General features: G+C 39.5%; 1 protein-coding gene across 1 annotated transcript in view; it reads right to left on the reverse strand.

The window, feature by feature from the left end:
- Nucleotides 1-508: 508 nt before the first annotated feature.
- The window catches only part of si:dkey-91m11.5 (PH_BCR_vertebrate and RhoGAP_Bcr domain-containing protein), a 38,186-nt gene continuing 23,209 nt past the window's right edge, over nucleotides 509-15,485 (reverse strand). Inside the window, exons 11-25 of the mRNA XM_058636634.1 lie at nucleotides 14,769-14,890; nucleotides 13,548-13,713; nucleotides 13,313-13,432; nucleotides 13,031-13,106; nucleotides 12,701-12,805; nucleotides 12,522-12,596; nucleotides 11,753-11,850; nucleotides 11,490-11,621; nucleotides 4,929-4,988; nucleotides 4,064-4,173; nucleotides 3,794-3,933; nucleotides 3,052-3,186; nucleotides 2,862-2,967; nucleotides 2,110-2,269; nucleotides 509-2,036 (exon numbers count right to left, since the gene is read on the reverse strand). Of these exons, the coding sequence (XP_058492617.1) occupies nucleotides 1,947-2,036; nucleotides 2,110-2,269; nucleotides 2,862-2,967; nucleotides 3,052-3,186; nucleotides 3,794-3,933; nucleotides 4,064-4,173; nucleotides 4,929-4,988; nucleotides 11,490-11,621; nucleotides 11,753-11,850; nucleotides 12,522-12,596; nucleotides 12,701-12,805; nucleotides 13,031-13,106; nucleotides 13,313-13,432; nucleotides 13,548-13,713; nucleotides 14,769-14,890 (1,695 nt within the window). The 3' untranslated portion in view covers nucleotides 509-1,946. The remainder of the gene's footprint in view (nucleotides 2,037-2,109; nucleotides 2,270-2,861; nucleotides 2,968-3,051; nucleotides 3,187-3,793; nucleotides 3,934-4,063; nucleotides 4,174-4,928; nucleotides 4,989-11,489; nucleotides 11,622-11,752; nucleotides 11,851-12,521; nucleotides 12,597-12,700; nucleotides 12,806-13,030; nucleotides 13,107-13,312; nucleotides 13,433-13,547; nucleotides 13,714-14,768; nucleotides 14,891-15,485) is intronic.

Consider the following 15,485-nt stretch of genomic DNA (forward strand, 5'->3'; position numbering starts at 1 on the left):
TGAAAGTATACAACAAGCTGTAAACATAGCTGTTGTGTACAGTGTGCAAAAGTGCAAATATGGATATACATATAGATATATATCTATATATTTAGAATGGCCTCTTTAAATGTTGTGCTGCACTGATGATGACAGAATGATTTTCCAGCTATATTTATAAATCCTGGAAAAACATCAGGAAGGTGTATTTGTTTCATATTATTTGTAATTTATGTTCTTTTTTCCTGGTTTGTATCTCGTGTTATTTTGTGTTTTGTTTGTACATTTTGTCAGAATCTCCTATTCCTCACTCTGAAAATGCTCAATGTGCATGCATTGCATTACAAGGCACACGTGTACAGTGAACAGCTGGTGTGTGACCTGTCAGCAGGGGGCCACAGTAAAGAGAAGCCAGCATACGAAACTCACTTTTATTGCTGGGTTTATAAAAGACGAACGAAACCCTGCTGAGTCTGGAGAGAAGGATTAAAACAACTCATGTCAAGGAAGAAGTATTCAAGCTCAACACTGTTATCAAGTTTTTATTTACATGACTCATACACACACACTGCATGTGACACCCTGGTCACTGCTCATCCTATAAATCACTAAGACTTATTGCTTATTTTACATGAATCACAATGATGCAGCACAGATGACTGAGGTCTGTGCTATCACATGTACACGTGTGTTGCTCTGGAAAAGAAAGAATTGTTTACAGCCTTTTTAACAGAGGATTCAAACAATACAACGTATATGGATGAGAAACCGGTTAACGACGACTCACGGTGCTTCAAGGTTTCTACGAGAAAACATTTGGTATCTCAGATCATCTCTCCTGTCTACAGCATTGTGCCTCTGTGCTGTAAAGGTACATGAATACACATATATTAACATCAGCTGAAATCAAACTAGACAGCGTCTAAAAAATAATGTGCACACAAAACATATGGAATTTGGACAAAAGACGGCTGTAAAATTAAAATTAGACCCAAAACAGAATACAATCCATGGGTGGAAGCATTAAACTGTGCCTTAGCCTGGAATGATTTGCCTGTCACTTCTCTGTGCCACCTCTAACAAAGCAAGCATAACTTCATAACTTACGGAAAACTGACTCAAACGCCTGCAAACTCAACAAGAAGACTATACAAACTACAGCAATAAAGCCTCAAATGCTTACGTCAACATGCCTGCATGTTGTTGTGTAGTAACTACCTTTCCAATCTCATACTATTAAAACTCAACTCAATAAAACTACAACATTAAAGAGTGTAAACATTAAGGAAACTGAAACGTTATACAGGTTTTCAGCAAGGAAACATTGGCACTGGCAAATGAAACATTTCTGGGGGGGGGGAATCATTCATCTATTCATCAGCCATGCATGGAAATAAATCACAAATCCAATAGAGCTGCAACTTATGATTATTTAAATAATCGATTAAGCTGTTGATTATTATTTTCTCCTTTAATTGATTACTTATTTGGTCCATAAAATGTCTCAATGTTCTCAAATGAAACAGTTTTAATTATTTGTTCCATGGAGTAAGAAAGCAGAAAACATTCACATTTAAGAAGCTGAAAACTCAGAGAGCTTGTTTTAAAAAGGATGAACCAGTTATCAAAATAGTTGAATATTAATTTAGTAACTGATTAATTGTTGCAGCCCTAGAATCCAACAACAGCAGACATGACAGAACAGGGCAGGGGGAAATTATAAAGTACAGCAAAGTGAAATAAAATAAAAAAAAATACAGGATACATTGTCCATATATCATAGAGAGATGTCTTTTACTGACACAGCAGTTCAACTTTGAAATAAACACGCTAAGTTTTAGTTGTGGTGGCTGTTTCCAGTTTACAGTGTGTTGCTGGCGCCCCCTGCTGCCTAAGTCAAATATCTTCTTAGTGGCCCAGCTGACAGTGTTTCCCCTGAATGAGACATTTATAAACAAATGTTCCTGTTATACTTCAGAGGAGAAGAGAAGACTCTGGCGTTTGCTGTCAGGTGTTGGGATGCTCTCCAGCTGAAGGAAGTAGAGAAGGACTTGAACCTGGAGACAAATAAGAGGTGGTCAGACCCTCACAGACAGACGATCCACACACGACTGTCTGAATGTGCTGTACCTGAGTCATGACCTCCAGAGACCAGCTGTCGTTCATGGAGATCGGCTGCGAGCTGTTTGAGATCTTGCTGTCTTTTTCAGACGGCCGCAGCAAAGTGGGACCGAAAACTGTGGCCAGGTTGTGCAAAGACATCTTGTTGATGCCCTCGTTCTCAGTCACCCTGTCGAAAAAAACAACACCATTAAACCTGGAGATAATCACAACATCACACTGTCAGCACAAACACAGCCACGCTGCAGTGATTGAGAGCAGATTTCCGTCGTGGTTAGTAACAGATGGGTACATTTTCACTCATTATGTTTTAAAACTGAAGTGCAAAACATTTCAGGATAAAACACGTGTCGGTTACATTCAAGCCATTGACAAACTGTGTTTCTCGGTATATAACAGCTATAGATTTTGACTTTGTGATTTCTTTCATGTCACAACAGACAAAGGCTACAGCAACATTGTGCTGGAAAAGAGGTCCTTCAGTCGTTCAGCAGTTTAATGGGATTCATTCTTTTTGTCCCCACCCGCCCTGGCACTGCCACTGTATACACACAAACACTCCCTCAATCAGGTCTGTTAGAAGACCAAACAGAGGCACAACAACATAATCAAATAAGTAATTTGAACATTTATTAAATATCAACTTATATCAATAAAATCAAATTGATTTATTATATATATAATATATAATATAATAAAATCAATAATACTACGGACATGGCTGGTTTGCCTTTTTCGTGCAAAAAACGTTTGGAAGTTACCTTTTCAGGTGGTCCAGCAGGAAGAAGAAAGTGACCAGATTGGGTTCTGGGAGAGACATCAGCAGGTTGAGCATGCAGCTTTCCTTGGCTACACTGTCAGACAAAGCTGCGGGGCAAATTCAAACGTACATTAATGCACTGTCACACCCTGCAAATCCATGAAAGTCCTCCCAACCCTTTGATGACTGACCAATGCCTCCAGCGAAGTTGGGGTACAGCTCATCGGTGAAAAGAGGCTCCGGCAGCTCGCGGAAATACAGCTTGAGTGTTCCAGCGATGGCGTTTACGTCCATCTCCCTCATCATGACGGACACGTCCCTGTTGTCTGTGCGGTGGATGACACACACACACTCACTGATTACTGTGTAGTGGACTTTTTATAGGATCTGAAGGTCACTCCTGAAAAGAGTCGATGCTGCATTGCTGCAGGTGGGTTTAAAATACCACATAAAGCTTCTACAGTACGAATTGGAGAATAGGTAAATGCCAATAAGTCTTATAGAAATCGATTCAGCAAAAAAGGATGGAGGAAAATCACTGTAAATAAGAAACCTTTAAATGCCAGTATTCATTCTATATTGCTATTGCATGTGAATGTTGCTGTTGTGATGCTTCCGCCCACATTTGGTAAAGAAATCAAGTTCATGTTATTCGTGCGGGCCACACAGTTGACTAACAGTTAGAAGGATTCTGGTCCGCATCCGATGTGTGAGTGTGTGAGTGGTTGTTGGACAGGTGACCTGTGACCCTGCCTTTAGCCCTATGTCGGCCCTGCGACCCTCATGTGGAGGATAAAGATGTAGACAATGGATGGATGTTCCAGGCTGTCATCTCCCATAGATTGGTCACTCTGGTGTAACATCAGTTAAATAAATACTTGACTATTGCTAACCTGAATGCAGAATGACAGTATTCATTCACACTGAACTCACTTGAATCAAACGCAGCCTTCAGAGCCTGGATGTCAGTCGCGACACCCGACACTCTGTAGATTCCGACCTCCTCCATCCCTCGTCGCTCGATCTCCTCCACACACTGTCTGACGATGAGGGGAACTTTGGAGCGCTCTCGTCTGCAGACACACAGAAACAAAGGTGATACACGTCCAGGATATAATGCAAGTGTAGCCATACGTATTCTATACATGGTGCCGTCAAGACACACAGAACCTAAAAGAAAGACATCAGAGAAAGGTCACTTACTTGGTCACTACATTGATTTTCACACCAAAGACACCGGATTGTTTGCGTGAAGGCATCCTCTTCAAACTGAACTCTCTGCTGGCGAACTTCATCGAGAGCTTCACCTCAATCTGAAACAAGAAAAAGGAAACTTTCAGCATCTACTGTGTGAGATACTGAGCAGGCTTCAAAAAGAGAGAGAGCTGAGAGACACAGCATATTAAAAGTCCAGTGTGTAAGAATTAGTGACATCTAATGGTGAGACTGCAGACTGCAACAGACGGAAGACTCGTCTGCTCGGCCCTCCATTTCACAACTGTGTTCAGGAACTGCACAGAAATGATGTAAACACAACTCTCTTTACTCTTCCTTTCTTTCTTTCCGACTCTGCCTTTTCCTCATTTGTAATCCATGTTTAAAAGCAGCTGTTTTTCTTGTTTGCATATAGGCTTATTCTAAGCCTATATAAGTCTATTTTACTAATTCATATTATACTATATTTATGCCAATAAACTTTCCTAAATGTTTCACACTGGATCGTTATCATTGGACATTTTTGAATGAGCCATGTCTGTTTATGTCCATGCACTTTATTTAATTTTTCAGTGTTTCAAGGGTCTTTTAAGGAGTTTCATGTTTACTTCCAAACCTTTAAGCTAGATGACGTTCGATGATGTTAGCATTGCAGTAGCAACCATAGGAGGAAAACACCCAGGTGTAGGATTAAATGGAGCCAGATTATTTGGAAATGGAAGATTTTACCTTCGCATTATGATCATTATGATCAAAAACACTGTCACACATTACATTTACAGACCATGTGAGAAAAGCCACCGTATGTAGACTTGTTAAAGTGTTGATGCACGTGTGTTTTGTCAGCACTCACCCCGTTCATGGCGATGACCGTCCTCTGCCAGTCTTTATTTTGCAAAGTCTGCGGATCCAACTGAAAGCAAACAAAAGACACAACAAACGTTTTCACTTCAGCATCAAAGGATCAGATTTGAACCATATCAGATTTAAAGTGATAAAAGAGTTAAGTTCACTTTTGGTATCAGTAAATGAATAGTCAAGTGTTAAAGGAACAGTTTGTGCACTCAGCCTCACATAACCACTCAACTCCATATGGCAAGTCAGTGTTGACTCATGCTACTAATCTGACTAATACCACGCTGCCAACCTTTACTTACAGCGATCAGGCACGAGGAACATTGTGACACCATGTCCTCACTGCTAAGACCTGTGTCTGTCCAACATCATGGCAGATGTTCTTTCACCCATGAAACCACGCATCTAATTTGCATAATCCTTAAATCAGTGAAAAGCAACTTCCTTAAAAATGTTTTTAAATTGTTGGTGATTATACGTTTTTTTCTGCCTTTCAACACAAACAACGTCATATTATTTCAACGTGGAAACACGATCCAGACATAACCACAGAAAGAGTCACATGGAGCCAAAGTTATTCTAGTTAATGAAAACTAACGAAATAACCAAAACTAAAATTGAAAAAACATTTTCATAACTGAAATAAAAATAAAAACTAGAGTTATAAAAAAAAACGATGAAGTCCACTCTCTGGAGACTGAACTCAAACATTCTGAATAACCAAATTATTAAGGATAAGTTGATAGGTGAAATTCAGTTGTATTTGGAGAATAACGATAATGATGAAGTGACTCCACCTATCCTCTGGGATGCTTTGAAGGCAGTGATTAGGGGTAAAATAATAGCCATCTGCTCATATGAGAAGAAAATTAAGGAACAAAAACTTAAAAACTTAGAAGAGGACTTGAAGAGATTACAGAAAGAACATGCAAAGTCTCTCAAAACTGACGACAAATGTCAGATTAAAAAACTAAAAAAGGAAATAGATGAGATAAATACTCAGGAAATTCAAAAAAAGCTTCTCTTTACAAAGCAACAATACTATGAGGTGGGTGGAAAATCACTGAAACTTCTCTCATATAGGTTAAAGAAACAACAAGCAGATAGAACTATACATAAAATAAAAAACTCAGCAACAAACGACATAGAAACTAGTCCGGAGAAAATCAAGCAGTGCTTTGTAATTACTATAAAACATTATATTCCCAACCTCAGGCAAGCAACGACAACCAGATTGATACCTTTCTGGCTCAGATAAATCTCCCGAAGATCACTGATGATCAAAATGAAAAGTTAATATCTAAAATAACAAAAGAAGAAATTCAATTAGCAATCAGGAAGATGAAAGGGGGGAAGTCTCCTGGGACAGATGGTTTTCCCACAGAATGGTACAAAACAATGCAAGATCAACTAATTCCAACATTATTAAAAACGTTCAATTGGGTTTTGGAAAACAAAAACATCCCCCCCTCATGGAAGGAGGCGACGATTTCAGTGATTCCTAAGGAGGGGAAAGATAAATCAGAATGTGGGAATTATCGTCCTGTAAGTCTTCTGAATAATGATTATAAATTATTCACATCCATATTGTCTAAAAGAATAGAACTGATATTACCAGTATTAATACACAAGGACCAGACTCGCTTTGTCAGACAAAGGCAGACCCAAGATAACATCAGAAGAACACTGCACGTTATGAGACAAGTCACACAAAAAAGATTGGAGACACTGATATTGAGTTTGGACGCAGAGAAAGCATTCGATTCAGTGAGGTGGTCATTCTTATATAAGGTACTTTCAAAATTCGGCTTCCATACAACTATAATTGACACATTTGCAGCATTATACAACAAACCAACAGCTAGAATTAAAATCAATGGAGATCTAACCGATTCATTCATTCTGGAAAGAGGAACAAGACAGGGGTGTTGTGCGTCGCCACTCCTCTTTGCCTTGTTTATAGAACCCATGAGTCAATTGATTAGGCAGAGATCCGATATAAAGGGGGTGACGATGACTTCAGGGGAGCAAAAACTGGCTCTATTTGCTGACGATTTATTGATAAGTTTATCACAACCTACACGGACACTCCCAAATCTGATGAAATTGCTAGAGGAATTTGGTTTCATTTCTGGTTATAAAATTAATATCAACAAAACTCAAGTGTTAACATTTAATTATGACCCTCCATCTTCAATTAAGATCAGGTATGATTGGAAATGGGATGCTGAGTCCATCAAATATTTGGGGGTCTCACTGCCCAGAGACTTCTCGAGATTGTATGATATCAATTACGGCCCATTAAGTTCGAGAATAAAGTCTGACATACGTAGATGGAATGTTATTCCCTTTTTCAGTTTAAGCTCCCGGATAGAATCAATCAGGATGAATATTCTTCCACGCATGCTGTACCTTTTTCAGTGTTTGCCAGTCAAAATTCCATCTAAGCAGTTCTTAGAATGGGACAGAATAATAGCGAGGTATTTATGGCAAGGGAAAAAGGCCAGAATTAAATTTAAGACGCTGCAATTAAGAAAAGAAAAAGGTGGAATGGGCCTTCCCTGCTTACAGGAATATTATCTTGCAGCCCAAATGAGACCTTTAGTTTGTCTGTGTTCACCAACATACTCTGCAGCATGGAAGGAAATAGAAGGCACGGTAATAAAGGGAATCCCAATAACAGCCCTACTATGTGATAACAGATTACAAGTAGGACAGGAAATTCCAGAAGACTCTATAACTGGCAGCTTTCTGAAACCCTGGCAGGAAATAGTAAAAATTTGTAGATTAGGAGAAGCATCTAAAATGATGAGGTGGTGTGCCTATGATTCAGACTTTGCACCAAATAGAATTGATGCCAGATTTAAGATATGGATCTCAAAAGGTTTAACTACCTATTATTCATTTGTCCACAAAGGGACATTTCGGAGTTTTGAAGACCTACAGAAGGATCATGGACTAGGAAGGGATGATTTCTTTAGATATCTACAAGTGAGACATTATTTTAACAAAAATCTTAAAGAGGTGTTAGGAAGAGGTGAGTCAGGGCTCATGGAGGTATTTTTATCATTAACTAAACCCAGATCAGGCAACAAAATTATCTCCAAGTTATATAATGCCATACAATTAGCTAAACAGGAGAATACAGATTACATTAAAAAGAAATGGGAAAAAGAAGTAAATGTAACGATCACACAGGAGAGCTGGGAGAATATATTCCAGCTACAATGGGTCTCGACCGGGTCAAACACGTGGCGGGAGTTCTGCTGGAAAAACACCACAAGATTTTTTATTACACCTATTCAGAGAAGACATCAGGGCAAGGGGGATGCTTGTTGGAGACACTGTGGGTCGAATGGAGCTAATCATTTTCATATTTTTTGGGACTGTCAGGTAATAAGATCTTACTGGGTAGAGATCCACAAACATATTAAAAATGTATTTAATGTAAATATTCCGTTTAAATGTGAAACTATGTATTTGGGCGATCTGTTGTTGGAAACATGGAACAACAGAGACAAAAAATTGCTGGCTATACTGTTGGCAGCCAGTAAGAAATCCGTTACAAGGAAATGGTTAAAAGTAGAACCACCCACCATTGATGATTGGATTGAAATTGTCTATGGGATTTATATTATGGAGAAGATCTCCTTTTCTCTCAAAGTTGAAAAAGACAAATTTTATAAGGTGTGGTCCAAATGGACTGAGTATGTGAAACCAATCAGATCTGATTTCATCTGACTGTATTTGTGCTTTGTGTGAAATTGACCTTTTTTTAATTGATGTTTTGTTTCTTTGAGATGGTGCGCTCCCCAGTTTTGTTTTGTGAGTTTATTGTTCTCAACTAGATAAGTAATGGTCCGTAAAAGTAAATTCCAGAAGGGCAATATGGACAAAATCATCAGGATTTTCTGAATCCATCCTTTCCTTTGACCTTGAATGACTACAGCTGTATTTATTGTATGTGATGGAAACTTGCCTTTCTGAATGAAAAGATAATTTCAAAAAAAAAAAAAAAAAAAACGATGACTAACTGTGTTTATAAAACTGTTTTTAAATTAATTTCATAACCTTTTGGGTTCATATGAAGCGTGTTTATTTTTTCTTTCTTCTTTTGAAAGGTTCTATTTGAGACAAAAACTAATAAAAATGTTCAAACCCCTTCTAAAAACTTAAACTAACTCATTTTAAAAACGAAAAGTCAAAACGAAATAAAAACTAAAACCATATACAAAACTATTATAAACCTGCATCAAATTTGTAAAGTACACAAAAAACACACTACAGTTTTAAATAAGAAAACAATTCTGGCTTCTAAATGCTAAAATAAATAATTATCCCAACACACACATAACACTGAGTCGAACTCACACTGGGTTTCAAACATTAAAAGGAAATAAAAGCATGTCCTGATGTGTAGTTCCTTCAAGTGAAGATCCAGTGCAGACTGATTATATCTTTACCTTTTGTTTGAGCAGACTGCTGCGGACTCTGTCCCACAGACGAGCTCCTGAACTCTGCGTTTTCCTCCTCGCTGTGTTTCCCTCTTCCTCTACACTCTGATCCAAACTCTCCTCCTCATTACTCGCACTCATCCTCCCTGGCTCTGACTCCCTCAGCTCTTAAATGTGACTGCCACTAACTAAACAAATAAACAACTGTTGAGGAGTTACCACTACGTCCTCAAATGCTGCACTAACAGGAGCAGCAGCTCCTTCTTCCCTGAATCTTCTTGCCCTGCCATCTGTGCCTTTGCTCTGAGGAGGAATCCTGATGAACGTGACTGACGCGGCCCAAAACTCTCTGCGTCACCCTGATGTCTCTGCGTTGTTGTGACTCCGAATCTTTTCATTCCAGTGGGAGTCAGAGCAGGAACAAAGCCACGCTGCCTCTGCGTTGTTCTACTTCACAGATGGATTTGGGAGATTAACTCCTGAGAATCCTCTCCTACCCTCATTAGCACTGTGCTTTGTGCCTGTGCCTCTCAGGCAGCCTTAACATGATCATGATTAGCACGACTGAGCCTTTAACAGCACAACTGGCATGGACATCGTCTTTATCATGGATACATATCAACTGTTACCTTTCACACAGGTATTTAACCCTATTAAAAACAAGAGTAATGTGTGCATAAACATTAGATTCATTTACAGTTTGTTATATTAAACATTATACTGCAATAATTATTACGGATCTATTGCCCAACATTATTAAATTAAATTAAAAACCCTCTCTTCTTCCAATTACGGTTTACAATAGTGGATTTTACGTCATTGCAACTTGAAAGCCAATAAAATGATTGTTGATGTAAATTGTATTCTTTGTAATTCATATACTACATATTTTCAATTGTACTATTTATTCTTTATGTTTTTATTTATATATACATTTTTTTTTGTCTTCATCACTTATTTTGAAATCACTTATGATTAACGCTTTTTTATGTCACTGTTTAAACCATGAGCCCACTAAGTTCACCTGTGTCAGAGGTGAACGGGCAAAATGAAACTAACGGCTCAGAAGCTTGTTTTTTATGTGACAGGTGGCTGAACTGACTGCCAGCACTCACACGCTTTTTTCCTCGTAAACTCCAGGGTTTTGGCCGTCCTGTCCAGGCAGCAGGGGAACCCTTTGTTCTTTCTCTCTTTCTCTCTCCCTGTCATACTCAGTCGTGCTCAGTGCCAAACGTCTAATCTGCCCTCACAACACACTGTCAGAGGTCTTCTTTTTCTACAGTGATGGAGGCCGCGCAGGGCAGGAGGAGCCAAAAAAAAGCTCCTGTGTTCAGGACGGCAAATACAACACTGTTGTCAAGGTACTGAAGTCATGAAGAGGACCAAGCTCACTCCACAAGGATTGTTCGTGGAACCAGAAAGATTCAGGGTCACAATGAGTCCTACAATATTGATTTGTGTAAGTTTTTGGTCGAGTGCAAACATTTAGTGCATCTGTGAGAGACGTTGGTGGAAAATAGTTTGAGATTTTGGTAAAGACTGTTTTTTATACACAGTGACTGGGAAGAGACAGTCTGGCTCTGTCCAGAGTAAAGGTCGGCTGATAAGTAACAGAAAATTAGCGTTAACAAATACTGCCGCATACACATCCTGACACTGAATACATACAGTCTCAGACCTTAATATTTAGAACCCTAATGTAATGTGTCACAGTATAAAATATATATTTATAGAATGTTCCAGTTTCTTACTTATTGATGATGGTTTGGTCCAAAATGTAGAATTGGTATTAAAAGTGTTTTAAAATTCCACTGTACAAGAATTCTAATGGTGAGACTACAGAGTGCAACTAACATAGGATTCCTTTGCTCACTTCACAAGTGCATCAAGGCGATGGCAGCCTTTGTTCTTCTTTGTTTATACAGTATAGTAGGTGAAACGCATGCTCTGGCTGATTTGTCTGTTCGAGTAGAAACATGGCTTCAAGTACACATGCTCAGGCTTATTGTAAGTCTAAAAAAAAACAAACGTCTCATTTAAAAGTGATCGTACACTTAATTTCACAGTGACAAAAATAGATTTTGATGTGACGTTTGTCTCCGTACCTTTATCTGTCCTTTGACCATGATATTGTCCGTGATCTCTCCATCTTCTTTGCTCTGCTTGGTTTTGTTGCAGCACTTCTCGTAGCAGAGCAGCCTCAGAGTCTGAGAGCCCTCCAGTTCAATCTCAAACTCCTTTTAATCACACAAGCAGAAAGCAAAGTCATGCTAGTGTACGTTACAGCCCAGTGTTACAACATGTTACTTTTATTTTTCATGTCATAAAGTTACGTGCTCTGCTTCCTAAAACACAGCAGCCCACTCACCTCATTCCAGTTGGGCTCTGTTGAGTCTCTATGCACTCGTGTTTTGGCTTTGTTGACAAAGTAGCCGAATGAATCCACCTCCAGAGAGCAATAAAGGTCTAGTGGGCGAGAAAGAAAAAAGTCCTCTTAAATATGAACTGTTACTGCTTTAAAGTCTTTGTGTGGCTGATGAGTGTAATGGTATGGAATTGATATAGCCGACATAAAAACGGACATGGTTTTCAAGCCTCAAAACTTGCAATTTGACCAGCACAGTTACCCCCTGGTGGCTGACTACCACTTCAGTCTGCTACTAAGCTACATCCATTTTTATATAGGCTATGGTTTTACCTTGCGTGACATGTAAGACTTGACATTGTTTAATTCCCTATGAGGACAATAAAGTTGCTATCTATTGGAGTCCTACCACAGCTCTTCCTTCTAGTACCATCACAAATCTACTGGAATAGCAGTAAACCCCCAGCTGGTTGGAACATGCCACTGACTACAGCCTGACTAGCCTTTCACATAGAAAGAGAATACAACATGCACAATAGTTTAAGCAGGGTCAGGCGGTGATTTGAGAAGCCAAAGACATATTTTAAGGGGGCTTGTACACAGTGTTCCTTGCTAATCCCTCTTGTTCCCCTGCAGCTGTGCTCCCAGTTGACAGCGGGACAGGGAGGGAGAAGCAGATGAAGACAGGCCCCACCCACAGGATGATGTGACATTTACCATTATCACTGATGTGATTCTGTTTTTTAAAATCCCAGGGGAACAAGCAACTTACTTAAGCTCTTTTTGAGGCCAGATGCAGAGTGGACAATGACATTCAGGAAGCCATACAAACCAGGAGATTCATCATCTGTAAAGACAAGAGTTTAAGCCATTAAAAACCAAACAACAAAAAGAGGTGATATTAAAGATTCATCAAATCCTAAAACGTGCAGTAGGTGAAGTGAATCATACCTTCCTTATTCACGCTCATTGGAATAGTGTGAACAGTCTGGAGCTTCACACATGAGTTAGTGAGCATCTGCAGCTCCAGAGAGGTCAGAGAGAAGCTTTTAAAACCTGCAGGATATTATTATCATTATTATTATTATTATTTAACCAGGAAAGCCTCACTGAGATTAAAAATCCTCCTGGCCGAGACACAAACACACACAGACTTCAGAATAAAATACAGAATGAACACATTTCTAACATTATAAATTGACAGTATTCAATGGTAAAAAAAAAAAGGCAGTTGCTCTTATATTATATTAACAGTAATCTAACATTAAAAAGATGGCTCACACTTTTTCTGCTGCTCACGAATGATCTCCCTCCACTCAGCACGCTCATAGTCGGACGAGATCAGAAATGTGAAACCCTGAAAGGAAAGAAATCAAAATCTGTTGTAATACTGTATGTACACACCTTCAGCAGCAGAGGGCAGCAGAGGCTACAATGACAAGTTTGTCACAGAAGTTATCTCTACAGAATGTTTATCTCTGTAACGCAGGAGAAACATTTCATCGGTCTAAATTCTGGATTGTTGGGTTGTTTAGAAAGAACCTTTGACTTCCTTTGACTCACTTTTCCATTTCTGTTGGCCACTCTGAACGCCATGTTGGGGGACATGAGAAGCAGCAGAGACTCTTGTTCTGACAACTTCTTCCTCAGACGCTCAATCACCTTGGGGCCCTTGGTAGTTCTCTGCAGACAAACATTAACAGTGTGCTAATCTTAAAGTTTGTTGACTACTGTAATGTTTTCCATGTATTTTGGACTTCCTGTATTGTGTTTTGTTTTTTGCTTTGTGTAAACTCACCTTTTCCCTTTGGATCTCATTCTTGATCTGGGAAATTTTTATCTTCATGGCATCGATTTCCTCATCCTGCACCAGAGGGATGGGGGTCGACTCACAGTCCTCGATGGTCTGGAAGGTCAGGTCAGCCAGTGGGATGTACCACTTACAGTCATACTGTTGCCCTTTCCTGTCGGAGTACAAGATACGTGCATTTAGTCACTATATTCTTTTAAAAGTAGCCTGTTTTCTTTACATGAGAATGTCCTCCTTCTTTCACCAGAATTGTTTGTTAAAGTTACACTAAAAGCTGTTCTGCTGTGCTGTAAAAGTAAAACAATGTGTCCATCATTTTCCACTTTATACAGTCTTCCTTTCAAAAACACATTGTTTGCTGTATTTAACACAATGACTATGTTCAAGAACCTCTTCAAAAAAATCCATCCCTTTAAGCAGTGTGAGTCTAACAATACAACTGTGCACAAAGTTTCTGAGCCTGATGAGAAGATCTCCCACTGTTAATGGGGCTATTAAAAGTCCAGTGTGTAACATGAAGAAGGCTTTTTGGTGTTTGTATGGTTTATAATGTGTTTTTTTGAAGCCTTAGAATTAGCCTTTTTTCATGTATGCACTTTAGGCAAAGGTCTTATTTTGTGGAGGCCGCCACGTTGAAGGTCCTGAAAGTATACATGCAGTAATAGCTCTACTCCCAATCGCACTATCTCAGTGTGTTAGTCCACTCACTCACTCACTCACTCACTCACTCACTCATCTTCTACCACTTTATCCTCCACATGAGGGCCACAGGGGCTCAATCTCAGCTAATATAAGGCGAAAGGCAGGGTCACACCTTGGACAGGTCGCCAGTCCATCACAAGACCACATATTATAGAGACAAACAACCATTCACTCTCACACCTACGGTCAATTTAGAGTGTCCAATTTACCTAATTCCAATATTGCATGTTTTTGGACTGTAGGAGGAAACCCACGCACACACGGGGAGAACATGCAAACTCTGTGTTAGTCCAACTCTGAGAAATTCAATTTAGTAAAATTTCAGACTAACATGTTTAGATGTATTTTATGCACTGACTCATTTTTGCACAGTCAACCTTTAAAAAAAGCGTAATGTCTGTTGGGTGGAGCGATTGTTCCCCAGCATGCCTGGGATCTGAACCGGCAGATCCTCTGGGTCACAGGCCGCTGTTTCTAACCTCCGGCTGGACGCTGACCCAGACTCACCCTGCCGCCTGTTTCTTCAGCTTGGTGCAGAGCAGCAGGTCGGTGAAGAGGAAGACGTGACGGAGCTTCCTGGAACCCTCGACCAGCTCCACCATGAAACAATCCCTCAGCAGCTGACGGTTCTGCTCACAGGCCAAAGAAGAAATCATGTCATCAGCTGTGAGTTACAACCGGGATGTTTTCAACCGCTATGAGGCCACAACAGATGGAAATAGATGCAATATGAGGAAGTGCCGGAGGCACAGTATGTAATTATAAAGTTTTACACTGACGCTCAGTTTAAAATACAGGGTTTGAGAACAATCACTTTTTGCTGATGTTTGCAGACGCTATGAATGATCATAGCTTGTGGTGATGCTACTGCTTTTGGATAAATGCTATCCTTCCTCATAGAGCAGATAAAAAATAAACAAAGCAATAAATCATTGGTGATGCCATCAAAACAAGAAAGTCAACATACTTAATATGTTCCCACTGATGTAATGTTGCAACTCTCATGATCTGATGATGAAGGATTGGTTATTTTATTTGTTTTTTTTCGGTTAATCATTCCAGACTGAGATTACAGATGGATGTGATGACACAAGCTCTTCCTGCTGCAGCGTGAATTCCCTCCCCTGCCTCAAGGCTGAGGCTGTTTACAGTGACAGTGCCCATGTGAGACTTTGCACCACCACACCGTCCGCAGTCTGACAAAAACAAGGAAATCACTGCAGC

The sequence above is a fragment of the Solea solea genome, chromosome 8 (assembly GCF_958295425.1).
Source record: "Solea solea chromosome 8, fSolSol10.1, whole genome shotgun sequence".
Lineage (NCBI taxonomy): Eukaryota > Metazoa > Chordata > Actinopteri > Pleuronectiformes > Soleidae > Solea > Solea solea.